General features: G+C 37.3%; 1 protein-coding gene across 1 annotated transcript in view; it reads left to right on the forward strand.

Moving 5' to 3' along the window:
• The window catches only part of LOC134754178 (replication factor C subunit 1), a 45,511-nt gene that overhangs the window by 5,348 nt on the left and 12,247 nt on the right, over nt 1-27,916 (forward strand). Inside the window, exons 4-14 of the mRNA XM_063690307.1 lie at nt 86-195; nt 526-654; nt 742-1,174; nt 3,704-3,833; nt 3,908-4,035; nt 8,906-9,052; nt 13,791-13,874; nt 14,804-14,952; nt 15,534-15,728; nt 23,793-23,944; nt 27,147-27,258. Of these exons, the coding sequence (XP_063546377.1) occupies nt 86-195; nt 526-654; nt 742-1,174; nt 3,704-3,833; nt 3,908-4,035; nt 8,906-9,052; nt 13,791-13,874; nt 14,804-14,952; nt 15,534-15,728; nt 23,793-23,944; nt 27,147-27,258 (1,769 nt within the window). The remainder of the gene's footprint in view (nt 1-85; nt 196-525; nt 655-741; nt 1,175-3,703; nt 3,834-3,907; nt 4,036-8,905; nt 9,053-13,790; nt 13,875-14,803; nt 14,953-15,533; nt 15,729-23,792; nt 23,945-27,146; nt 27,259-27,916) is intronic.

Raw genomic sequence — 27,916 nt, forward strand, 5'->3', positions numbered from 1 at the left:
TACATACTATTTTAGAAGTACACATAACACAAGTATGTTATAGTTAACACATATACCTACACTATTAATTTGTTTTTCCTTTTAGTTGTTACTGATGAAGAGAGATATGAACGTAAACGACATTCTGCAGCTTTGTACCAAAAGTATTTGAACAGGTGTGGACCTAAACATTTGGGAGCTAGAACCATTCCAGAGGTATGTATCATTTGTACTTGTTCACTTAATACATTGTTAATAAATTACATAAAACAATCATCATTGTGGTTATATTGCACATGTCAGTTTTCTTAATGAAAAGCAAACCCAGAAATGAAAGAAAACGCTTAATGTGTGCACTTGTGTAGTTAGCATCAACCATATATAATAGTGATGGCCAAAATATATTGGATTACATCCTTATTTCTAACCTGTCAAGGATATGCTATGATACAAGTATATTTGGCCACTTTGGCCGTCACTATGTATTGGATGCTGACTACATATTATATGATATACATATATATATATATACATTACTTTTTACAGGGTACACCAAATTGCTTAAAAGATTGTGCCTTTTTGTTAACTGGGGTGTTGGACTCCTTTGAAAGAGATGAGGTGGCTGAAGCTATTACGAAACTGGGTGGAACTATCAAAAACTCTATCAGCAAAAAGGTGTAAATTTTTTTACTAGTGGTTTTATTGTATAAATAGATTTAGGTAGGTATGTGAAGTACGTAATAACAATAATGAATATTTTAGGTAACACACGTGTTGGCTGGAGAGGACGCGGGTCCGGCGAAAATAGCGAAAGCTCGAGACCTAGGAATTAAAATAATAAATGAAAATGAGTTTCTGGAATTGATGGTGGCTTTGTCTAAAGGAAACACGACTGAGAAGACGAAAAACAAAGATGATATCAAAAAAGAAAAAAATCCGATTCCGAAATCAAATAAGGAAAAACAACATACAGTAAATAAAAATAATCATAAATCTGACACCAGTACAAGCAATCAGAAATCTATAAAAGTTAAAACTAGCCCAAAAGTTAAAAACATCAAAAGAGACATTGTAGATGTAAAAGTAAAAAAATTGGAAGCTGATAAAAATGGAAACAGGTCTACTGAGCCAGAAAGTAAACCCAAATTAAGTACTAATATACCTGAAAGTAATATAAAAGTGAATTCTACTAATGGTTAGTAAACACTCACTGTTATGCTTATAGTAACGAAGAAGAATAAAACGTTGGACTTGGTTATATTTTAAAACTGTTTTTATACCTAAATCTAATCATAGCAGCAACTCTAGCAAATAAATTACATGGTACATTGTTAGACAATTAATTGGTTGGAATACGACTAAAACCTGTTTTAGTATAACTAAATTGGATAAACTGCATCAATTAGAATGTATGAATGATTTTGCTGTATGAACCACCAAGATGCTTCATCAGAAGAACCACCAAACGACACTAACGAGCCATTATCTACTACATATATAAACGTACAAGTCCTGACTGACTGACTGACTCACTTAAATCAACGCCCAGCCCAAACCGTTGGACCTAGAGAGCTGAATTTTTCACAATAGGTAGCTTTTATGACGTTAGTATCCACTAAGGGGTTTTTCAAAATTCATCCCCTAAGGTGGTGAAAAAGGGGTTGAAAGTTTGTATGGAGATCATAATTTTTTTTGAGTGCGGGACTTGAAACTTCGTATAAAGGCATATGTTATTAAAATACAAGAAAAGTGATTTCAGCGTTTTTAAAAATTCATCCCCTAAATGGGTTAAAAAGGGTTGAAAGTTTGAATCCATTACAAATACTTTGAAACATCCTAGAAAGGCATAATAGCCGATTACAAGAAGTAATATTGACGTTTTTGGAAATTCAACCCCTAAGGGGTTTAAAAAGGGGATGAAACTGTGTCTTGGGGTTCAAATTTTATAATATAAATGTTTATTAATTATAATGAAAAAACAAGAAAAACTCATTTCAGCGTTGTTAATAATTCGTCCCCCAAGGTGGTGAAAAAGGGGTTGAAAGTTTGTATGGAGGTCAAACATTTTTTTAAGTGCGCGACTTGAATTGCATAAAGGCATGTTATTAGAATACAAGAAAAGTAATTTCAGCGTTTTTAAAAATTCATTCCTTAAAAGGGTTAAAAAGGGGTTGAAAGTTTGTATAGGGTCCAAATTATATTTTAAGCTAAGAGTTTGAAACTTCGAAAAAGGTATTTCATTAAAAGAGAAGAAAGCTAATTTCAGTGTTTTTGAAAATTCATTCCTTAAGGTGGTGAAAAAGGGGTAGAAAGTTTGTATGGAGGTCAAACATTTTTTTAAGTGCGCGACTTGAATCTTTGCATAAAGGCATGTTATTAGAATACAAGGAAAGTGATTTCAGCGTTTTTAAAAATTCATGCCCTAAAGTGGTTAAAAAGGGGTTGAAAGTTTGTCGTGGTCCTAATTTTATTTTAAGCTAGGTACTTGAAACTTCATAGAAAGATATATAATTAAGAGAAAAAAACTTATTTCAGCATTATTGAAAATTCATCCCCCAATGTGGTATAAATGGGGAGTTTGTATGGAGATCAAATATTTTTTTGAGTGCGGGACTTGAATCTTTGTACAAAGACATATTATTATGATACAAAAAAAGTAATTTAAGCGTTTTTAAATATTCATCCCCTAAAAGGGTTAAGCGAGAAGAGGCCGCGGAAAACCACGAGCAAGCTACACACAACAACTGAAAGCGAAAGCAAATGTCGTGTCTTACAGGGACCTAAAGAACCTGGCCGAGGACCGAGAAAACTGGCGCATACTCCACCGACAAGAGCCATGCTCTTAAATTATGAATGAATGAAAAGGGTTAAAAAGGGGTTGAAAGTGAATCTATTACAAATGCTTTGAAACTTCTTAGAAAGGCATTGTATAATATTCCAAAAAAGTTATTTCAACGTTTTTAAAAATTCAACCCCTAAAGGTGTTAAAAAGGGGATGTAAGTTTATATGTGGTACAAATTTTCTTTTAAGCTAGGAACTTGAAACTTGATAAAAAGGGCATTATATTTAAATAGACGAAAACTGATTACTTACACCGTTTTTGAAAAGTTTGTATTAATAGTTTCGGAAGCGAATTTTTTTTAAATACCAATCTTCTAACTTCGTAGTTTGTGAAAGACAAATTTCATGCGTTGTATAATTATTAACGAATGATTAACCGTCCCTACTGATATCTTTAGCTGCAGAATGTTCTATATTATGCTCATGTAGAATATATAACCACCAACATTCAAATCCACGCGTACGAAGTCGCGGGCAACAGCTAGTATATTATAATGACAAACTCCATTACTAGTACCTAGATCGTAACTTTAAATTTAAATTATCTTCGTATTAGTGAAATTTTAACATTGGGACTGTTAGAAAGTAACTGGTGTTGTTCTAAGCCAGGGGTCGGCAACAGGCGGCCCGCGGGCCTCCTGGGCTATTTTGTATATAATTTTGACCTGATAAAGTCATAAATATTAACAAAGTGCGGCCCGCGTCATTTTCGTTAACTACTATGCGGCCCTTGGCTGCTAAAAGGTTGCCGACCCCTGTTCTAAGCTAACTAATTGCTCCTGATACAAAGTTAAAACTATGCCCAATCTTCTGTACAATGACATTTCATGCTGATTTAATTTTGTTTTTCATGTTGTGTATATTAATTAAAACATTTTATAGATTTACAGGTCAGCTCAACTACAAAACCGGCAACTGTTTCCGTGCAGTCTGCAATGTGGGTGGAAAAATATAAACCACAATCACTCAAACAAATTATTGGTCAACATGGGGAAGCTAGCAACGTTAAAAAGTTGGTTGTCTTAACAAGTAATATTCTATTTATAATGAATAGCAATTTTACTCTTAATCGCTTGTATTTTTTAGATTATGCAACTGGCTTTCTAAATGGTATGTAAATAGAAAAGCGAAATTACCAAAGCCTAGTCCGTGGGCGAAAAACGATGACGGAGGATATTATAAAGCAGCTTTGCTGTCGGGACCTCCGGGCGTTGGTGAGTACTAATACCTATATGTCCTATATTTATCAACTTAATAGTTAAGCGAGAAACACAATGCGGCGCTCGCTACGTATAAATGCGTTTGACGCTGAGTCGTGGCGGGACTCGCGCGAATTATTTCAATGTGATCTGTTAAAGGATCTTTAAATTCAAAGTAATTATTAATACAGTGGGTGGGATGTGGATGCAAGGTTTCGAAATTGCACCACTCCACCGCAGTGCTAACTTTATAATATAACGTGAAGACTGCTACTGCATATTAAGTAGAGGCCTTAGAAACAAATATAAATAATTACACACAGTTGTGTGTTAAATGCTTAATATCCTCAGTTACTAGGTACCTCCTGCTTGGTACCTCAGCCTCAGATCATATGCCAGCAGGCTCAAGCACTTCAATATTCCATGGCTTACAAGTCGTAGGAAACGCAGCGAACTGTTAATAATTACTTCATAAAATTATACATTCCAAAATTGACTGTCCCACCCTTCTAAACTGGAATTTTTAAACACACGGAATTAATGTAAACAAAGGTGTGGCCGGCCAAACCAAATTTTAAAAAACCGGCCAAGTGCGAGTCGGACTCGCGCACGAAGGGTTCCGTACCATTACGCAAAAAACTGCAATAAATCACGTTTGTTGTATGGGAGCCCCACTTCAATATTTATTTAATTCTGTTTTTAGTATTAGTTGTTATAGCGGCAACAGAAATACATCATAGTCTGTGAAAATGAGATACAGCCTGGGGACAGACGGACAGACAGACAGCGAAGTCTTAGTAATAGGGTCCCGTTTTTACCCTTTGGGGACGGAACCCTAAAAAGGTAGAGGTTATCAATTTGATCGTTTGTTTTGTAAGTAAGTATGGTTTGTCTGCGAGCCCTTACTTTGAGAACCCCTGACTTGCCTCTGCAAGTGTCACTTTGACAGTGACAGTAGTTTGTTTACATTAATTCCGTGTGTTTAAAAATTACAGTTTAATTTTATCTCTTCTCAATTTTATCACTCGATACAAATCTCGCAAACCCTCTCGAAATATTTCATCTACAGATTTATTTACGGAGACTCGGAGACCGATCGTCTCTTGGAGCGCGTACAAGCGGGACTCAACGAAGTTCTCGAGCGGCTTCCCTTGGCAGAGTTAATAATTCTCGGCGACTTTAACGCACACCACACTGAGTGGTTGGGATCTGTGCGCACTGACTATGCCGGGAGAGCTGTTCTCGACCTTGCTGCAGCGTACGACCTCTCCCAACTAGTCGATGGTCCTACTAGAATCCCAGACATCGAAGGTCATACTCCCGCCCGATTGGACTTGCTGCTGACATCACATCCTGAACATCTCCAGGTCTCCCGTCTCGCTCCCTTGGGTTCGTCAGACCATTGCCTGGTTCGTAGTACCGCATTAACGGACCGGACAGGGCATACTCGACCCCTTGGGTCCAGACGTGTGTGGCACTATAGGTCAGCAGACTGGGATGGGTTGCGGGAGTTTTACGCGTCCTATCCTTGGAAGCAGCTCTGTTTCTCTACGGATAATCTTGACGACTGCGCGGAACTGGTAGCCGACACAATTCTTCAGTGTATGGAATGCTTTATTCCGAGCTCCCTGGTTCGTGTCGGTGGTCGATCTCAGCCTTGGTTCGGTAAGTCTTGCGCTGAAGTTCGCAAGTCTAAGTGCGAGTCCTACCAGGCTTGGGTAGCCGCCAGTAGAGTCAACGATCCGAATGCTTCCGTATTGAAGAAGCGATATAATGCTGCGTCCAGATCCTGCAAGAAGCGTATTGCTGCAGCAAAGTTCCAACACACTTACAGAATTGGCGAGAGACTGATAAATCAGCCCGCTGGGACTCGTAATTTCTGGTCTCTCGCCAAAGCTGTACAGGGGAACTTCTGTAAGGTCTCCCTTCCTTCTCTGCACAAACCTGACGACTCACTGGCTCATTCTGCAAAAGAGAAAGCGGATCTTTTGTGTTCTCTTTTTGCGTCAAATTCGACACTTGGCGACGGGGGCAGCACGCCACCCACCATCCCGCGCTGTGAACACTCCATGCCCGAGGTCCGCTTCACTCAAAGCGTAGTAAGGCGTGCACTTTTTGCTCTTGACGTCAATAAGTCTAGTGGACCTGATGGTATACCCGCTATTGTGCTTAGAACGTGCGCTCCAGAGCTAGCTCCGGTTTTAACGCGCCTATTCTCGCTTTCATACTGCTCAGGTAAATGCCCGTCATCCTGGAAGACTGCTTGGGTCCATCCAATCCCTAAAAAGGGTGATCGCACCAACCCTTCCAACTACCGGCCGATTGCGATTACCTCTCTTCTCTCCAAGGTGATGGAGCGTGTGGTTAACAACCAGCTCCTAGCCTACCTCGAGGACCACCAGCTTATAAGTGACCGGCAATATGGCTTCCGCCATGGTCGCGGCGCTGGTGATCTTCTGGTATATCTCACTCATCGTTGGGATACCGCTATTGAGAGCAAGGGAGAAGCTCTGGCAGTTAGCCTAGACATCGCAAAGGCTTTCGATAGGGTTTGGCACAAAGCGCTTCTCTCCAAGCTTCCTTCGTACGGGCTCCCTGAGGAACTATGCACATGGGTCGCCAGCTTTCTATCTGGGCGTAGCATTGCAGTCGTCATCGTCGGGCAATGCTCAGATCACCGGCGCATTAACGCCGGCGTACCCCAAGGATCTGTACTGTCACCTACTCTGTTCATCCTTCATATTAATGATATGCTATTGACTAGCAATATCCATTGTTATGCGGATGACAGCACAGGTGATAGCTTCTACACAGGTCGTGCAAATGCCCCTCGTGAGCAGGTGTTGGAATGTAGAATGCAACTTGTGTCCGAAATCGAGGCCTCTCTTGAGCAGGTATCCGAGTTGGGTAAACGTAATCTCGTCCAGTTTAACCCCAGTAAGACACAGTTTTGCGCGTTTTCCGCTAAAAAAAACTCCATTTGTCTTAGCGCCTAAGTTCCAGAACATTCCCCTTGCCATATCCAAGAGTATCTGGATACTCGGTGTCGACATTACGAACGAAGTCCAGTTTCGGGGTCACTTGGAACTCAAAGCCAAATTGGCCTCTAAGAAGCTTGGGGTGCTCAATAGAGCGAAACAGTACTTCACACCAGGTCACCGGCTTTCGTTATACAAAGCGCAGGTTCGACCACATATGGAGTACTGTTCTTATCTCTGGTCTGGAGCACCGAAATACCAACTTCTTCCACTTGACTCCATCCAACGTCGGGCAGTTCGTATTGTTGGCGATCCCGATCTCACAGTCGGTTTGGAACCTCTTAGCCTTCGGAGGGACGTTGGCTCTCTGTGCGTGTTCTACCGTCTGTACAATGGGGAATGTTCTGAAGAACTTTTTGATCTGGTGCCACCGTCACGTTTTTACCACCGCACCTCCCGCCAAAGAAACAAAGCCCATCCTCACTTTCTTGACACGTGGCAAACCAAAAACAAGCGGGCATCTCGCTCGTTTTTGCCCAGAACGTGCAAGTTGTGGAATGAGCTACCTTCTAAGGTGTTTCGCTTGCGCTATGACATGGGGTTCTTCAAGAAGCAGGTATTTAGGGTTCTCAAAGGTGGGCAACGCATAAGTGGCTCCTCTGGTGTTGCTTATGTCCATGGGCGGCGATGACTGCTTCCCATCAGGCGGCTCGTCTGCTCGTTTGCTTCCTATTACATAAAAAAAAATTATGTGGTTCGGAATTTACAAAATTCGGCTTTTTGGGTTTTCGGAAATATAAATCTTCGTGATTTTCATCATTCGTAATTACGACAGTCGGAATTTTGACGGGTCGAGCATTTAAAAATGGGAATGATAAAATTCGACATTCTAAAATTCGGAATAAAAAATTTCGGAATTATGTAGTGTACCCATATTTATATTGGATTAAACAAAAAGCGTTTTAGAACACTAATAAGTGTGAACGCAGCTTAAGGACACAAAATTATGCGGATTGTATTAAATATAGGTACTATGAACCGATTCTCGGTAACGGTTTCGTTGTATAAGCGACACATTCTTTGTTACGGGATTATAATAGTACCACAGTATTACAATATGGGTACACTACATAATTCCGAATTTTTTTATTTCGAATACAGCCCGCATAATTTTGTGTCCTTAAGCTGCGTTCACACTTATTAGTGTTCTAAAACGCTTTTTGTTTAATCCAATATAAATATTTATTTTAGTTTATTTAGCTTTAGAGTTAGTTTAATTATAATTACTAGCTTACGCAACTCTGTGTATAGGTATGCTTAAATCTTACTACTGTTTATTTTACTTCGTCCATATCTAGCGTAGAAATGACATCTCACCTCTCTACTCTCTAGCGATAAATTGTAATTAAATGTTCTTATCCTGTGCACACATGTTTGGAGGTATAGTGTAGATCTGAACTATTGGCTAATATTGTAATTTCTGCAATTACTCTAACAACAAATTAAATTATTTTCTATGAAAATATATTAATTTGTGGTTTTTCAAGTAGACACACTACTATTTAAACTATAAACTGAAATAAATATCATATACGAAGGAAAAACACACTGGAGGCTTTGGTCATTTTTTCCTTCGTATATGATATTTATTTCAGTTTATTTCTGCAATTGTCTGTAATTTGTTTTGTTAGCAAAAAAAAAACAACAAATGCGACTTTGTGTGCGTTACCTCAATGCCCAGTCAATGGTGTAACTGTAGTGGGATACCTGAACTGAATATAGTTAACGTTCAAAGAGGTATCTTAAATACATTGTTTTCCATTATTATGTGACATGTATTTAACTGTCATTATATTAACTTCTCGGATAGATTAGTTACAAGTTAATTAACAGCATATGAGCACCAGGTAAGACGACGACGGTGACATTGGTGTGCAAAGAGCTCGGGTTCGACGTGGTGGAGTTTAATGCCTCCGACACCAGGAACAAGTCCCTAATAAAGGAACAGATCAGCGAGTTGTTGACCACTACATCCCTTTCCGGGTATGCCAAGGGTACGTCTCCATTATCTTACTATGGCGCTTAGCACACTGGATACGGTTTGCAAGTCGCTCCGATGTTTGAGCGAAACAACGATATGCAATAGCGACATCCCGCTCGCACATCGGAACGACGTGCGAATCGTATCCAGTGTCCTAAGCGCCTAAGGCTCCTGAACCAAATACGCATACAACCATTCAATCGGTCGTATATGTGTTTGTGTATTATTACAAATTACAATTTATATTTGACAGCACATTCCAAAATAAAATTTCTTGAGATGTTATTTTGTTATATTTGGTGCTTTTTACCCGACAGCGCAACGCAGACAGCGTAATGTGTTTATCAGTCTACGTGTGTTATGTGTGTTTGTTACTTTGTGGCACCCTAGAGATCAAACGCCTAGGCCGATTTTAACGATTCTTAGCATTTCTTACGCCAGTCGATAAATTTGTCAATGTCCGAGTGTTACTAAAGACATGATAGTAAGAAATAAACAATATGACGACAATCAGACGCCATATTGTGAAATAGAAAAAAATAATTATAAAAACTTTTATAATAAAAAAGATTAACCGACTTCAAAAAGGATGAAATAAAATATTATCCTTTTTAGGGTTCCGTGTTTAAGTATATGCGTTACCAACTGATATGTTTGAAGTCGGTGCCAAGCCAAATTTTGAACCATAGATATATGCATAGTGATTTTGGTGCAATTCGATAAGGATGCGGCTATATAAGTATGTACGTTGGATTGCCTAACGCAGCGTACTACGTAGGCGAACAACGCGCGAACGCGAAGCGGCGTGGCACGGAGCCTTAATTAATCCTTTGACACCTATAGAAGTGTCCTACGTGGGCGATCTCGTTGCGAACGCGAACGCCTTGGGCCGCCCGCGCCGCGCCGCGCCGCGTCGCTTCTCTTCGCGTTCGCGAGTGTTCGCCTATGTAAGACGCAGCGTTACACGACGACAATAAACGAACTTTCTTAGGTATTTAAGTTTAAGAATACACCTCAGAACAGAACACACGGTTGAACCTTCTTGGCACAGTTCGTACCATGCTTGTCGGCACATTAGTGTAAATCTAATGCGTTTATTTGTCGTGGTATTTTTTAAGGTGGTTCGATTTTCATACAAAATTCAATCGGCTTTAATTAAGGCACTACACACTATTACTACACAAATATTTGCTCATTTATCTACTTTCGAATATTCGTTTGCGCTAAATTAATGGAAAAACTTTGTTTCATACAGAAATCATACATAAATCAACGTAATTTTTTCATCAATTTTACGTATGTGTGTATCACAAATGTCGTGTACAAATACGTTGCGTGCGGCGTTGCCACTCTATGACGTTGGCGACGTTGCCTGGCCGACCTGGCAGGATTTGCAGTGCCGTCATGTTTAGTGCATTTTTTGTTGACAGTGTTGACACTGGCACATAGGGTCATGTTTATTGTGACTTATCAATTTGTTTGTATAAATTGAAAATGATAGCAACGTCTAAATCAAGTTACAAAAATCATCGGTGTTCTGGTCCGCGAAAATCCAGGAAAATTCAGACTCAATTGAAGCGGAATTCATCATGGTGAAGTTTCGTAAGGCAGGTACAGTTTCATTCCTTCATTGTACATTGTAATTTTCTCGTGCCGATCTTTTTAGAAAATAATTCTCACTTCTTCCGTAATGGTAGATATAAGCAGTGAACAATACCTATATAATGTAATTATTACTGTTTTGGTTGCCGAATAGTCAATGTGTCACTAACTCTAGGTTTTTTTAGGTATTGTGCAAAATGAAGGCATTCTTGGAAATAAAATGTTTTCCTTCATTAGCCAGAAAAAATCAGGACATCCTCACTGCAATAAAGTAAAATAAAACATTTCCTGGGAATGAAAATTATGGAATTTTGTCTATGAATGAAAAACACAATTATTACTAGGTAAGTAAATGATAACTTTATTAGAATCCATATTGTTGCATCATCTTTCTTCCTATAACATTAGAGATTTTGTGCTATCATGATATTATTTTTCTTTCAGGTACGGATAACAAATATGAAAAAATGTTATTTCATTTGTTGTGTGAATCCATCTACACCAACAAGACATCCACTGCTGGACATAGGGCTCCCCAGGGATCTCCACAACGACCGGTCTTGCAAGACCGGCCAAAATATCGAGAAATAAATAATATAAATAAACATGATAAATATCCCGTTTTCTATAATAGTTATAATTAGAAGGCCATGCAATGTTGTTACTCACTGTACCTACTTGAATCCAAAAAAAATATATAAAAAAAGTTTTAATTTTATTTTACAATTACTACTTTATTATTAGTACATTACGATACAAGTGCGAAAAGTAGGAAATTGGCAACGAGTGGCGATAAATTGAAACACGACCGAAGGAAGTGTTTTAATCGACACGAGTTGCGAATTACCTTTTCGCACGTGTATTGTACAACGTTTGTACCCTTCCAGTTTGAAAAATACTATAGAGGCTGGGCAGTAAGGGATTGCTTTACTTGTAGAACTATATTTAGCGCTTTAAAAAAAAAACTGATACATGACACTTACAAACCTGGACTTCCTTGGGCTAGTGCTACTAAGAATCGTCAGTATTCTCCATCCTAATCCTAACATAAAAAGATATCCTAAAATATCGATTCCATCACGTCATGTTTTAGTATCAACAAATTTTCCCAGTTTGCGTCAGGTAGTACAAAGTAAAACTTCTATACAAAAATATTTGGGCCATGTTTTATATATTAGCATCAGGATTCAGTATAAATATGCTAGTAATTCTGAGTTGGAAGAACCCAAAAAGGTGAGATTTGTGAAAGTCAATATATGTGGCGTTTTCAACCAAACGGGTACCTACTTATTGTTGTCATATTTCCATAAAGCTTCAAAATGAAATCAACCTAATCGACAACCGACAATGTGGTACCTTTTAGTTCAAAACGTCACATATTTTTATAAAACGTTAATAAACTAATTTATTAATAATACTGAATATCTGGGAGACCGAGCTTTACTCGGAAAATATAAGTAAAAACTCAAAAATGCTCGTTTTCCCAGAGGTAGAGCTAGGTCTTATCTAGCTCGATCGAACCCCTTACAGCAAATTTCATCGAAATCGTTAGAGCCGTTTCTGATATCACTGAAATATATTTCGGTTATATCGGAATCGGACAAGAATTCGAAGAAGAAAAGGTATAAGAAAGATAAGATAACACAAAAAGGACAAAAAAAGTACCCCTAGAGTCTGACCAGTCTCGAACCCGAATCCTCTTGCACGTATTTCCACGAACATACCGCAACGCCATTGCAGCATACTTACACTGCATGAAATTGTCTACTACAAGCATCACGGAAACACTGTTTGCATGTGTGAGTAATAGTAGGATTAGTAGGAAATAGCATGATAGAAACACTCTGTCGACATTAAAGGTGGTTTTTGCACAATGAAGTATTCAATGTTTATTATAATAGTTCAATATTTATGTAAAGAGTGCGCTAAACATACTTTTAAGTATACAGATACCAACACTATTCCACAAAAAATAAAACCTGAAAATTTGCGAAAGTGACGCCATCTAGCGGGGTTTAAGCTTTGGGTAACCTAGTCGAACCACAAGCACGCAAGTGTGGGATTGGGAGTTATTTTCTGTCGCTTATCCAGAGGACTACATTTCAAAATATAAAACAATTCAAGGAACCTGCATGCCAAATTTCAGCTAAAGCGGTTCAGTTGTTTAGCCATGAAAAGGTAACAAAGAGGCAGACAGAATTACTTTCACGTTTATAATATTTGTACAGTTGTAATGGGATTTATAGACATAAAGCTGATTATTTTTGACTGGTATTGTTACTACTTGGCTTGGCACCGACTTCAAACATATCAGTTGGTATTGGTAACGCATATACTTAAAAACGGAACCCTAAAAAGGATAATATTTTATTTCATCCTTTTTGAAGTCGGTTTATCTTTTTTTTATAAACGTTTTTATTTTTCCATTTTTAGTTTTAAGACATTGTTAAGAGCGTGAGTAGCGTGACGCATGAATGAAAAACATAATCATGTTTAACTCTAAATTCATAAACTATTAAATAATCAGATTTTTCCTTGAGTCCATCTGGGAAATCATTCCTGTCACTAAATCCATTCTCCGCCCCGCCCTGACCCAATCCCTCAACCCCCCCGATCACTCAACTTCACAGCACATCAACCCCTGATCACTGAACCCCTCGACCCTAAACCAACAACCCTTCAACCGCCATTCCCCGACCCCTAACCCCAGACCCCTTAACTCCTAACCCTAACCCCCAATACTTTAACTCCCAACCCCTCAGTCCCCGACCCATCAACTCACCTCCCCTCAACCCCCAACCTCAAACCCCCCAAACACTAATACCCTCTACCTTCACCTCTCACACCTACCTCTCACCTTAGTCTCTTTGGTTGTTTCCAACACTACCTACATCCAAAATCATAATACACATATGAGGGAAGTTCCACACATTTCATTCAAGCTAGTGGGGTATCATTTTTAATTTTAAGTGACCATTTAGGATTTATTTATGTTTAGCTATCGTTGTCGGGTATATTTTATTTTTTGAATTTATTCAATCTATCTAACAAGGTAACTCTTATAAATTTCCGTGATTTTGTATGGTCTGCGAAACTCGTTATACACATATACAACGTAGTGAAATATTGATCAGCTTGATTATTTACAGGAATGATGGGCAAGCAAGCTGTTTCAAAGAAACATGTTTTAGTAATGGACGAAGTTGACGGTATGGCTGGCAACGAAGATAGAGGTAGGTCATTTAGACACTATTATGTTTAAATGTATCATTAGATTAAATCTAAATTCTAGAAAAAGATATTAAGCTGGAATCTCTCTGGGTACCTATAATTATTTGTCGTTATTTTTAAATGTAATGTATCGGGTCACTATCAAATAGACCTTATCGTTAAACAACCATTTCAGCAAGATGAGTTAGATGACATCAAATTTAAATACACAGTCAGCATATAGTCAATTCAGCTGCGACGACATGAAAGTAGAATACTCAGTCAGCAAAAAGACAGTTTAGCTGGATGGCTAAGAATTAGAATGAATAAGTAGCCAATCGTCTGAAAATATAAATAGTCCATATGATTAGAATATCTAATGAGCCGAAAGTGAAATTAGTTAATTGACATAAACACAGAACGAGTTAATAGCAAAACGTCATGAAATAAAAACATAAATAAAATGCGTTTGTTAGTCGCGCATAAACTCGAGAACCGCTGGGCCGAGTTAGCTAATTTTGGCATTGAAATGTTTGTATTAGACCACAGAAGGGTTTAGGCAGTGTAAAAACGCGGAAAGATTGTAAGGAATATTAGCAATAAAAACATTACACAATCCAGACTTTTTGCTTCTTGACTGTTCAGCGTTCATGTCTGTTTAGTAATTAAGACGTTCTAAGATACAAACGTGTTGCTACCGGACCATTTAGCATTTGTGTCTATTAAGAAATAAAGACATTCGAAGATAAAGATGTTTTGTTGCTAGATCATTTTAAATTGTTACGTTCTAAGATCCAGACGTTTAGCCAAAGAGGCATTTAGCATTCATGTCTATGTATAGGTAGTTACAAAGACATAACACAATCCAGACATTTCAGCTATATTGTCCTTTAGCGATAAGGTAAATTTGATAGTGACCCAATGTATCTAATGTGACTTGTCGGAATTGCAGGCGGTCTCCAAGAGTTGATAAGTCTCATAAAGTCAGCATCCGTACCTATCATATGCATGTGCAATGATAGAACCACTCAGAAAATGAGATCTCTCCTCAATTATTGCTACGATTTGAGATTTAGCAGGCCTCGAGTTGATCAAATAAAGGTAAAACGTTTACGTTCGACAGTTATTTTAAAATAATTTTAAAATAATATTTAGTGGTATGAACAATGCGATAAAAAAACGTTACCTATGCATTTTTAAGCTCTTCTTTTAAAATAATCTCGTTCTGACATAATATATAAGTAAAAAAATATTAACGCTGAAAGCATACTTTGCATAGCAAGGAGCAAGAATAGTCGTACTTTGCTACTAGAAAACAGTGTGCAATATTCTCTATGTTGAAAAGAAGCTGGATGTGTCACACCAGACTAGAGCTACCTGCGTTAAATTCAAAGTTAGGTATCTCGCTATGCTCAGGCTTCCTTATTAGAATCGCAACGATCGTGATTAAATTTTTACTTTCTAGCAAGTCAAAATCAGCTGTCACAGCAAAACCCAAGTTGGCATAGCTAAGTACATAGGTGCCAGTTGCACCATCCGCACTTGACAGATTGATCAACGTCACCCGGCGCCCCGCGGCGGTTTCCTATGAAACTTTCCATATCATAAAATTTAGCGAACTCTTTGTCACAAACAGTTTGTTGCAATCGACCCATAGTGTAATAACGGTGTCTGTTGGACAGGCGGCGATGATGTCGGTGTGCTGCAAGGAGGGCATCAAAGTGTCCGGCGAGGCGCTGTCACAGCTGATCGTGGCCGCCAACCAGGACGTGCGCCAGACGCTCAACCTGCTCTCCATGTGGGCCGTGGACCGCGGCCGCGCCGACGCCGACACCCTCGTGAGAGACGCCTCGCAAACTAAAAAGGATATCAAACTGGTAAGTGCACCACTCACTGCTCATTTCTCGTTCGATATTGTTACTGTACTACCATAGCATACAAATATTATATGCCTGGCTTCAAACAAATAAGTATTTAACCTCATTGCCACGCACTAACTTGTTCTGGAAATTTTCCACAAGTCGACACCCAAAGTCTGTTTATGTATTTGTAAGAAAGGGATAAAACAAAAATTTACTAATTGAGGCTTGTAAAGTTTTATGAATAGGAGAAAAAAATTTGGACTGAACGAACATTACGGTTCAAAGTGTTCGAAAAGCCTTGCTAATGCATATAAGTCGCCTACTAAAGCTTTATGCTATGCGTTTAATGTGGCCATGACATGAGTTATTTTATTTTAAAGCGCGCGAGTTGTTTGTGTTAACCAACTATTAAGTTGTAATTATTAAATTAAATGTTATCATACGGGATTACAGTTAATTACAATGTATATTTTGCCTTGCGGATTTACTTCCCCAATGTATGTCTCATATTTAAAATCTTATCAAACGTTTAATATATTTAAATTAGCATGTAATATTTGGATGCAAACATGATGCAAAGCGAAATGTTGTTAGTATAATTTCACATTCTGCATTGCGACTGCACAGTGCACATGGAAGCTCAGCGTATTTAGTGTGAGCAATGTGAACTGCAAAACATTACATCATGTATACGCGAGTAATATTGTTTGTTTACTCAATTGCTTTTTGACCGAGCGAGGTGAACATTCGAGTTTGGAAAACCATGCTGTCGCATGTTTGTCGGTCTGTCCGACTGTTCTCCTCTTAATTCAGTACAGATTCTCACGAAATTTTGTGAGCAGGTTCGGTAATTATAAAGAACAAGCTTCGGCCCGCGAGATCGTCTGCATGGAATGATGATGACGATTGATAAAAACTATCCTATGCCCATAATACTTGGGCCACAAACTATCTCCATACCAAATTTTATCTAAATAGGTCATATTGCTCACGCTTAAACAACTAATTGTTTAAGCGTGAAGAGGTAACAGACAGAAAGACAGAGTTACTTTCGCAGTTAGGTATAATAGGTATTAATAGGGAATCTATTGTCGATCCAGTTTTTGGAAATCATTCAAAATTGCGGAGCCATGAGGTCTACAACTAACATAGCCAGTAGTACTAGTCCAATTGCCAATGCGAAGACACAAAGCAAAACACAATTAATGCCTACGACATTCTGTGTTCTGTGTCTGTAATTTTCTGTACAAAACAGTCTGCCGATTTTTGCGGGAGAGGGGAACGTCAAATGTATACGTAACGTAAAAATAGCAATGTCAGATAAACGTCAATCCATACATTGTGTATGACCATTGGCTTAATGGCTACTCCGTTTGGTTATATCCTCTAAGCCTACGGACATTTGTTCTTATTACCAATAACTAATGCATAGGTACTTTAGACAAAATACATAACTCACTATATGAAGACCAGGTATCCGGCAAATCGCAATTTAACTAGTTTTTAACCCCTAACGCAAAAAGAGGGGTGTTATATTAAAAAAAAAATTACTGTTTATTTCTATAAAAAAGCACATATAATATTAAACTTAACTACTAATCTTAAATTAAAAAGATTTTTTGAGTTAAGTTATCTTATATTCAATATTTATACATATAATTTTTTCTAGGTACATAGGTCATATATTAAATTAAGCGATTTCGGTAGACTGGCCTCTTATTTTAATTAAGTATTTTTTAATAATATTTCTTGCTTGTTTACTCGTTCGTCCTTCTATAAGTGTTAATAATTCCTCTTAAAATCTATTCAAGGTACTCGGTAAGATGTACTTCCACGTCTTCCACACTCTTTGCCCGTATACATTGTTTGTTTTTTCAACTTCAAATGTCGGAAGGTTCGCTAGGTTACGTAATCGCGCGGGTCGTGTTTTTTTCCTTAATTCTGTTATATGATTATAGTATTGGGTTATAATGGCTAAATCAACCTTTTCTAACACAGTTAGCACTTTGCAGTATTTGAATAGATTTTCATAGTTATTTTTGAATTTATATTTGATTTTTGTAGGTACAATCGTTTTAAGTAGACGTAATTGTAAGTTGTAAATGTCGTTTAGATATGTTTTGTATGTTCTTCCATAACTTTCTAAACCGTAACTTATGAGGGAATCGGCCATTGACATGTACAAAAGTCTTAATGTAGTGTAGGGAACTTTGTTTTTAAGTATAAATAGTTTTGACAAAATAGCTCTAAGTTTGTTACAAACATGATTAATATGTGGATTCCAGTTGAATTTCTGCCCGCGCAGCATGGTTCCCCTATCACTAAGTCCGTCACTTTCGCACTCACATACTTGTTAGAACGTGACAGGCATGGTGATAAGCGTACCGTGCTACGACGCCTGGTCTATTTTTAGTCCAAGGTAGGTGTGTTCCTGTACAATCTCCAGGTGAGCACAGTTACAGGCCGCACGGGGCATGTGCATACATTTATGTTCGTGGGCCACGATTTTTGGCGTTATGGTTACATATTTATAAGGTGAGTGTATATAGATACATAAGTTTCGTTTTAGAGTAATTTAGCGATAAACCTAGATCGTGGGCCCATTTGCACAGTGCATCAAAGTCATTTTGCATCATGTCCTGTGCAGTCTCCAAGTCCTCGTGGGCTACAATTATACATGTGTCGTCTGCGAACTGATATACGGATCCATGAAAATGAAATGAAATGAAAATGAAAATATTTTATTTCATTAATAAAATGTTACATTACAAGGCAGTAGGTTGGGACTTCCTTTTAAGTATATTATACCTGTATCAGGAAGCCCCGCTCCTCCGTAGCAACAAGTAGTTTTTAGTTTAACAAAAGCAGAAAGAAAACTTAAGTTAATACAATTTTATCTACATTAAATGTGTATGTGTGTGTGTGTGTGTGTGTGTGTGTGTGTGAGAGAGTGAGTGAGTGTATGTGTGTGTGTAGGTGTATGAGATCGTGTGAGTGCAGGTGGTGACTACACTGGTGGTGGTACAGTATAGGTACTGTAAAGCATAGAACTATGTATCGTACTTTTCTTACACAATAGGTATTTTCTTATACAATAGGTACCGTAAAGTAAAATGTCATATTTTCTTACTTATTATATTAAAACTGATAAGTAGGTAATTTAGAGTTTAAGTTAATATCAACTTAATTTAATATATCAGAGCCTCTGTCTCCTCGTAGTTAAGTATTTTAAGCCACTCGGTTAATATTTTTTTACATTTATATAGTTGTAATAGTACATTACTACAGAGGCCGGGAAGTAAGGGGTTGCCGGCCGAATGCATATATACGGCCGAACGTAGTGAGGCCGGATAGTTATGAGGCCGACAACCCCTTTTCACGCCGATGTATGTATAGTGCTTTTCTCAAACATGCAATGAAATAAATAAAGAAATCTCCACGAAATCAAAGTTTTAATTCTAAAGAAACTAAAAGTAAACTAGGCACAAAATATAACTACCACCTGTACCTATCTTTATCACACGTGTCGTATATTTTACACATGTAGTTAATCAATTTATTACACAAATGTTCAAAGGTATATTTATGTATCTTTGATTTTTCGCCTTGTATCCTTCTGACTGTAGTTTTAGCCACATAACTAAGATTACATCGTTTTTTATGTTGATATTATGCTTTACATACATTGTTGCCTTAAACATGGAGTATAATTAACAGGTATTCATTTAATATTTTCGTCGGAACTCATATTAAATACCACAATAAACAACGCACAATAAATCCAATAAAATAGAATTACAGATACACAATGAAAAATGTTCAACTTTACCTCCAAAACGATTAAAAAAACACCAACGCGTGTTTGAGTAGACATTTTTACCGCTAATATTTAAATGAAATATAGTTTGTCAAAGGACTGTCTCATTTCAAACATAGACAGAGATAATCATACTATCTTTGTCTTACATTGGTACTAGCACCCAAAAGAAAAGGATGAGTATAGTTTTTTTGTTCTTATTTACTGACAAACTGGTTTGACCAACTATATTTTAAATCTGTATTTGTAGGTAAATTTGCAATTTAATATTATTGGAATTTGTTAATAATGTTATATTTATATATTTTCTGTAAATTCGATACAAATAAAACTGCAAAATATATTAATTATCGTTTATTGTTTTTTTTAAGGGGCAGAATGTCATTCCGAACCATAAGCAAATATTGGTTATAGTTTTTTTTTTGGCTGAATGCCATGATGCTGTGTCACAAATATATGTGATGTGGAAATTAAAAAAGAGCCACTTCCCGGCCTAGGCCTGCAACTTTGTATGAAATTTCATTACAGGCCCCTCGTCTAGCCGCGCCGGAGTCGTGATACTTCCCAGCCTAATATAAAGAACGTAATATCAATATTACATAGCATGTTTGAGAAAATTGTATATATTTAGTATTTTGTTTATTTTATTGTACACATATGCAGATTGCGCTCCAAATTGTCTCTTAGCAAATACAGATTTTGTAGTTGATATGGGGGCAACATTATGTTTTCTTCTACGATTTAGCAGCTGTGGGTTAAATGGTAATGTTTTATGTAGTCTCGTTGTTAGACTCAGTACATACAGCTTCCTCATTGTTAGCATAGAGTAACTGATACTAGAGCGTTACTGTCATAGTAAATTTTGTAACCCCAGTAAATTCACTGCCATCTGTCGACACACTTTAAAACTAAAAATGAAGATTTATAAAAATACGATAGAATGTATTTAAATATAGATAAATGAGTTTTTTTATTTGCATTAATTATTTTTATGATTTTGACCCATGTTCTTTTACTGATATGCGTTAAAATTGTTAAATAACAAACGAAACCGTCAACGCCATCTATACGACTGTAGGCCAAAACTAGTAGCGCCCTCTGAACGAGAATCATATTTTCTTGATTTTCGAGGCACGTTTTTTCCTTAGCCTGTATCCATCTATTACGGAGTTATATCTATCTTTGTTGTTAGTAAGTCACTTAGGTGGTAGAGGTCTTTCGTTGGGAATCTGTATGGCTTAGAGTACATAACCTTTAGTAAACAACGTTGCCCCCTTTCAACTTCCAGAAACTTGGTTTTTGTTGAGCCACCCCACACTGATATGCAGTAAGACATTACTGATTGAGCTAAAGTTATATATAACTGATTTAATAGATTTTTTTGTTGTAATGTGTCTTAACTTTTTGAATAGCCATATCAGTTTTCGTATTCTTATATTTACATATTCAGTATGAGTATACCACGACATGCGCTGGTCCAGCATTACACCTAGATATTTCGTGGAGTTTACTTTATCAATTCCCATACAGTTACATGAAGGTAGATTAGAATTATTACAAGTATGAATTTTTAAGTTAAGATTATTATTAGGTTGTGAGCTGATATATTTAGTAAAACATATGTAACTTGTTTTATTAACATTAAGAGTTAGAAGGTTCGTTTTTAGCCAAGAAGCCACTTTACTGAGTCCTATCTCAGCCCTTTCAAACACAGACTCCCAGGATGGACCTTCAAATACTATGGCAGTGTCATCGGCGTAAGACAAGATGTGCCCACATTGTGTTCCGAGGTTTGTCAGGTCATTAATATAGAGTAGAAATAATGTAGGCCCAAGGACAGAACCCTGGGGGACGCCGAATGTCTGCCTCCTGGCTTATAAAGTCACCTATCTTAACTCTCTGGGATCGCCCCTGTAAATAGTCACTTAGCAAATTTAGTGGAGTACCTCTTATGCCAGCCCTCTCCATCTTGTGAATAAGAGTGGGGAGAGAGACGGTGTCAAATGCCTTCTGCAGGTCTAGGAAAACAGCAAGACACTTGTTTCCCTTATCGGTCTTATCAGCTATTAGTGTAGTGAGTTCCAATATTGCATCTTCCGTAGATTTTGATTTGCGAAAACCAAATTGTTTTGATTTGCGAAATCCATGTTGGAATATATGATACATATCATTGACGTATAATAAATATTCCGTGGGAGCTACAATTGAGCCTTGTGCGGGGTGCCGCATAAGGTCGGAATTAGGTCGCTTTGTTCGCCTGCGATGCTAACCGCGTTGTGTCTGTTACTATGATATTTTTTTATGAGATCCAGCATGGGTCCTTGTATACCATTTTGTTTTAGTTTTTCATAAAGTGTACTGTGACATAAAGTATCAAATGCCTTAGAAAAGTCGATCATTATGGCGAGTACATGGTGTTTTTTATCTAGGTAGTCACTGATTTCATCGGTAAATAAGGACAGAAGTTGCGACGTATTTTTATTCCGCTGGAAACCAAATTGCTTTTCGTGTATTATGCCGTTACTTGATAGGAATGTACTTATCGAGTTACCTAGGTATTTTTCTATAATTTTATGTATGACAGATAAAATTGTTATCGGCCTATAATTATTAGTATCTGTGTAACTACCTTTTTTATGTATGGGTCTTACAATTCCCACTTTTCACTTATCAGGATATGTAGATTTTGATATGCATAAATTAATTGAGTGAGTCAGAACAGGCGTAATTTGTCCGGAGATGTACTTTATGTCTTTAGCTCTTATCTTGTCATATCCTGGGCTTTTTTTGTCATCTATTTGTAATATGATTTTATGTAAAATTTCTTCATTGATTTTTTTTAATCGCATTGACACCAATGGAGAATTTATATAATTTTTCTCATCAAGTAACGGCGTATTACAGTTTATTTTAATGTTGTTGACATTACTATCGAAGTCGATAGCATATTTGTTACATAACTGTGTTGCTCTTAATCTAAAGGACTTAAGTATCACATCATCGATAGCTTTAACAATTCTACCAGTCAATCTGTTTATTATTTCCCACATTTTTTTGGATTTTTAAAGTTATTACATATTTCCTTCTTTATACAATTATTTTTGGCGTTACATATCACTCTATTCGTCCTGTTTCTATATTTTTTATATACTAACTCATTTTGTTTATTTGTAGTGTCCTTTAAATATATTTTTAACAGTTCTTTCTTTTTATCACACATGCTCAATAATTTATCAGTCATCCAGCTACTTTGTTGTCTTTTATTAACATGTCTTTTATTAATATGTTTGATGCCATCGCCAATGTCTGTCTGTCTGTCTGTCTATGGCATCGTAGCTCTCCAATGGATGGGCCGATTTAGATGCGGTTATTTTTACGTGAAACCGAGTTATCTTGCGGTGGTTCTTAGCTGTTGTTGTGTTTCATATAAATCGATCCAGCAGTTTGAAGAGTATCAGCTCTTTTCCAAAATGATCTTTTTTGGCATAAAATCGATTTTATTGATATAGCGTAGTTATTATCATGACCTACTATGATGGGAAAGGTATTAAAACGTTATAAATTAATTACACTGAGAATTAGCGCTGCATAGGCGTAAAATGTATTTCAATATTGTAATTAAGTAGTTTATAGTATTCGACATGTACGAAATACTACGCAACGTAAATAGCTATAAATGTATTCATCATCATCAGGCCTTGTACATCTTTACAGATAATTTAAGCAGCATCTACTTGTATTGCCCTGCGATTTATTTGAAAATGGAGAAGGACAAAACACTAATGTCATATAAATGTAATGTCAAGTGTGCGCGATCGCTGTGGACATGTGAATTCATACGTCTTTGTTTTAGATACAACTATACAATTATGCCGCCTGTTCCGACGCTGCCATCGCAGCTTACACGAGAAACCTTTCATGAACACACACTATATGAATGGAATTTATTCTTAAAGCGGCTATGCACTTTTGCAGCTCGCTGTACTTACAATGCTTTATATATTGTGTGCTCTCAGTAGTGGGTTAGTGGATTAACTTGACTTTGGGAGGTAAATTGGGTGCGATTTAAAGTAGGACTAACGAACATTCTTTACTGAGTTCCTAAATTATTTATGAGGTTCTCTTTATATCTCAATGTTGAAAACGCCTTACGCGCCCCTAAGTGTCCGCTGAATGCAAGATGATGATAGTAGCAGCCGGAAAATAATAAAAAAATATTAAGGAAATATTTTTAGTAATCAGAGCGCCCATCGTTTTCACAGGGGCCTTGGGAAGCCATACGCAAGGTGTTCTCTGCGGAAGAACATAAGAGCATGAGCATTCACGACAAAAGTGATCTGTTCTTCTACGACTACAGCCTCGCGCCGCTGTTCGTGCAGGAGAACTACCTGCAAGTCGCGCCACACTGCCCCAAGTAAGTGTGCACACCGAGTGGACGCGAGGCGTGCGGCGTGCGACGTTCATACAATCAAATGCAAACGTACGCGAGCGCGTTTAATAATGTTTGTATTTTTAAGTATATAAATTTATCTGTGTGTCGTTGGCGTACGTGTCGCCATTAATTTTTAGATTAAGCCAGGTCCCCACAGAAAACCGGCGCCACAGTTTGCCGCGGCACTATGCTATCCTTTTTGGCGTCCAAATGTTTTTTTGTCTGCATGCTTTTCTTTTTTATGTACTATGTTGTGGTGTCAAATAAATGTATTTTCTTTCTTTCTTCTTTCTTCTTACGGCTCGGACACGACTTTGCGCGACCGGCGACGGCAGCGGCGATAACCAAAGGTTGGAGCGGAACATAGCGATCGGACCTTTCATTCCCACCTATGGTTGTCGCCGCCGCCGTCGCGAATCGCGCAGTCGTGGCCGAGCCGTTAGATCTCTTCTCCGCTTGACGCCACGCTGTCCGCCCCGCCGAACGCTACTCTAAGAGGTTCGCCTTTGAGCACAGAATAAATAATAGTACTAGGTACAGAACATTCACTGTCTAACAAAACGCGTCTATTACGACAGATATGGCCGCTAGGTGGCGCAAGCGCGAACAGGCATCCGTTCCGTAGCGGTGCGCGGCAACTACTATGGCTAGACACCAAAATTGGTGTGGGCTGCATGTACTTGTAGCGACGCGACGAAATCGCGGAGTGAGCCATGCCTGTTCTGAGACCGTACCCTTAGTAGTTCGCCTTTGTAGAGTTATTGAGTTATCACTTACCCGGTAGCTATTTATTGCGCCTTTTATCGAAACGGATCCCTACCCTTCAGTTACAGATGCTACGCATGAAAAAAGAAACTGGTCAAGTGCGAGTTCGTTTAACTCGCGCACCGAGGGTTCCGTACAATCTTTTAATTATCATATGTTACTATAAACACAAAAGACTTGACAGAAGCATGCTAAATGCTAAGCAAAATTATGTATAACGCCATCTATCGGCAAATCGGCTAACTAATTTGCGCGACCTTTTGTATGTATGTTGGTTTTTCAAGGATCATTCTTTATCATGTGAACCGATTTCAATTATTTTTATTTTATTTAAATGTGTTTTGAATTTCAAGTATAATAAACACTCGCAAAGTTGGCAAAATTACAAATTCACTTCGGAAAAGGTTTTTGATAATAAAATAAAAAGTTTTCAAAAGAAGAAAGACGAGAAGAAGAAGAAAGAGGCGTGATTATATTTTTCCTGTAATATTTATGATAATGTTAATGTTATGGGGGGAAGGGGGAAGAGGGGATGGTATTTTTTTTGAGCTAGTTCAAACGATACCCCACTTGACCTAGTAACTATAGAATTAGACTTAAAAAAATAACCCTTTCAATGTGTCTGGGTTAGCGTTGTTCATGACTATTCCAAATTTCAAATCGAAACTTTAAGTAGTTCTCGAGATATTTAGCGATGTGACAGACAGACGGACGGACGGACAGATTCGCGCCATAAGGGTTCCTTACCTTTTTGGTACGGAACCCTAAAAACAGTAAACATATACAGTAGGCTCTAATAGTACATTACTACAGACGCTGGGAAGTAAGGGGTTGCCGGCCGAATGCATATACAGTGTGTAAATCTAATACGGGCGAATCTCTTAACGGCGGTTAGTATAGGACATAAGAAATGTAAATAGATAACTTTTACTTAGAATTGCAATTAAAATTTTATCCATACAAAATAATTCAGCCCGCAATGTAATACACCACACAAGTTTCGTGATACGAGCGTTTTAAAGTAACTGTCAACGCTTGTTTGCAGTTACTATTAAAAAGCTCGTATCTCGTAATGTCATGTCATCTTGTTTCTTAATGTTTGCAGTACATTGCTGCTCGGTAAATTAAAAATAATAATAGTTACGGGGTCATAATTAAGTGTAAATTAAAAAAACTTCTTAATTAATGATTAGACGAATAAATTCTATATCTGGTTTAATTTATCGCCCGTATTAGATTTACACACTGTATACCGGATAGTTATGAGGCCGACAACCCCTTTCCACGCCGATGTATGTATAGTGCTTTTCTCAAACATGCAATGAAATAAATAAAGAAATCTCCACGAAATTACAATTTTATTTCTAAAGAAACTAAAATTAAAAGAGGCACAAAATATAACTACCACCTGTACCTATCTTTATCACACGTGTCGTATATTTTACACATGTAGTTAATCAATTTATTACACAAATGTTCAAAGGTATATTTATGTATCTTTGATTTTTCGCCTTGCATCCTTCTGACTGTAGTTTTAGCCACATAACTAAGATTACATCGTTTTTTATGTTGATATTATGCTTCACATACATCGTTGCCTTAAACATGGAGTATAATTAACAGGTATTCATTTAATATTTTCGTCGGAACTCATATTAAATAACACAATAAACAACGCACAATAAATCCAATAAAATAGAATTACAGATACACAATGAAAAATTTTCAACTTTACCTCCAAAACGATTAAAAAAACACCAACGCGTGTTTGAGTAGACATTTTTATTTTTACCGCTAATATTTAAATGAAATATGTTTGTCAAAGGACTGTCTCATTTCAAACATAGACAGAGATAATCATACTATCTTTGTCTTACACTGGTACTAGCACCCAAAAGAAAAGGATGAGTATAGTTTTTTTGTTCTTATTTACTGACAAACTGGTTTGACCAACTATATTTTAAATCTGTATTTGTAGGTAAATTTGTATTTCAATATTATTGGAATTTGTTAATAATGTTTTATTTATATATTTTTTGTAAATTCGATACAAATAAAACTGCAAAATATATTAATTATCGTTTATTGTTTTTTTTAAGGGGTATTGGCAGAATGTCATTCCGAACCATAAGCAAATATTGGTTATAGTTTTTTTTTTGGCTGAATGCCATGATGCTGTGTCACAAATATATGTGAAATGGAAATTAAAAAAGAGCCACTTCCCGGCCTAGGCCTGCAACTTTGTATGAAATTTCATTACAGGCCCCTCGTCTAGCCGCGCCGGAGTCGTGATACTTCCCAGCCTAATATAAAGAACGTAATATCCATATTACATAGCATGTTTGAGAAAAAAAAGTTGATTGTGTATTGGCATGTGATTGAGTAGGTGAGGTATAATATAAATGTGTGGTTGGTTTAGGCATGAGGTGCTGGAGCGGGTCAGCAGGGCAGCCGACAGCATCAGCGTGGGAGACCTCGTCGAGGCGAGAATTCGCGGCACCCACGCCTGCTGGACCCTTTTGCCTATGCAGGTTTGTTCATCACTATTCATCATCATCATCACCAACAGCCTACTTCGGCGTATGCAAATTGCTTCAATAATTAATTGTCCCTATCGTAATACGAGAAATAATCATTATCAATATAATTATATAAACTACACGCCAGATATCGTAGCTCGGAAGGTGATAATCCTCGACTTTGATAGTTAAATTTCCCCGGTAAATAAATGGAATGTGACATTGTATGCTAGAACAGACGAGTGCACTCGACGAGTGTTCTATCACATTATCATACGATATTTTTAATTCTCTGAATGTAATTTTTTTAATATAAAATTTGCCAGGCGGTTATTGCTAATACTTACCCAAATTTTTTTGCTTAAAATCGTACGACAAACTTTAACAATGTGAATAGTCCTTTATTACGATAAAAGATACCAGTAGGTGACATCATGAAGCCCAACCGACTAATCATGATGAACATTTGTATATTTTTGATATTACTACATATTTATACTGTGTTGTTATCTTTAATGAGATAAATAATCTACTGTAACAACAAAGTTGATCAACTACCAACTCATATATGCCTATATCAGGGACGGCGATGTATTTATTGATAGAAATAAACGGCGCCTGTAACAAGCCAAGCACGAGGTTAGCCAGAATATACATATATATATATATA

Source organism: Cydia strobilella, chromosome Z, assembly GCF_947568885.1.
Source record: "Cydia strobilella chromosome Z, ilCydStro3.1, whole genome shotgun sequence".
Lineage (NCBI taxonomy): Eukaryota > Metazoa > Arthropoda > Insecta > Lepidoptera > Tortricidae > Cydia > Cydia strobilella.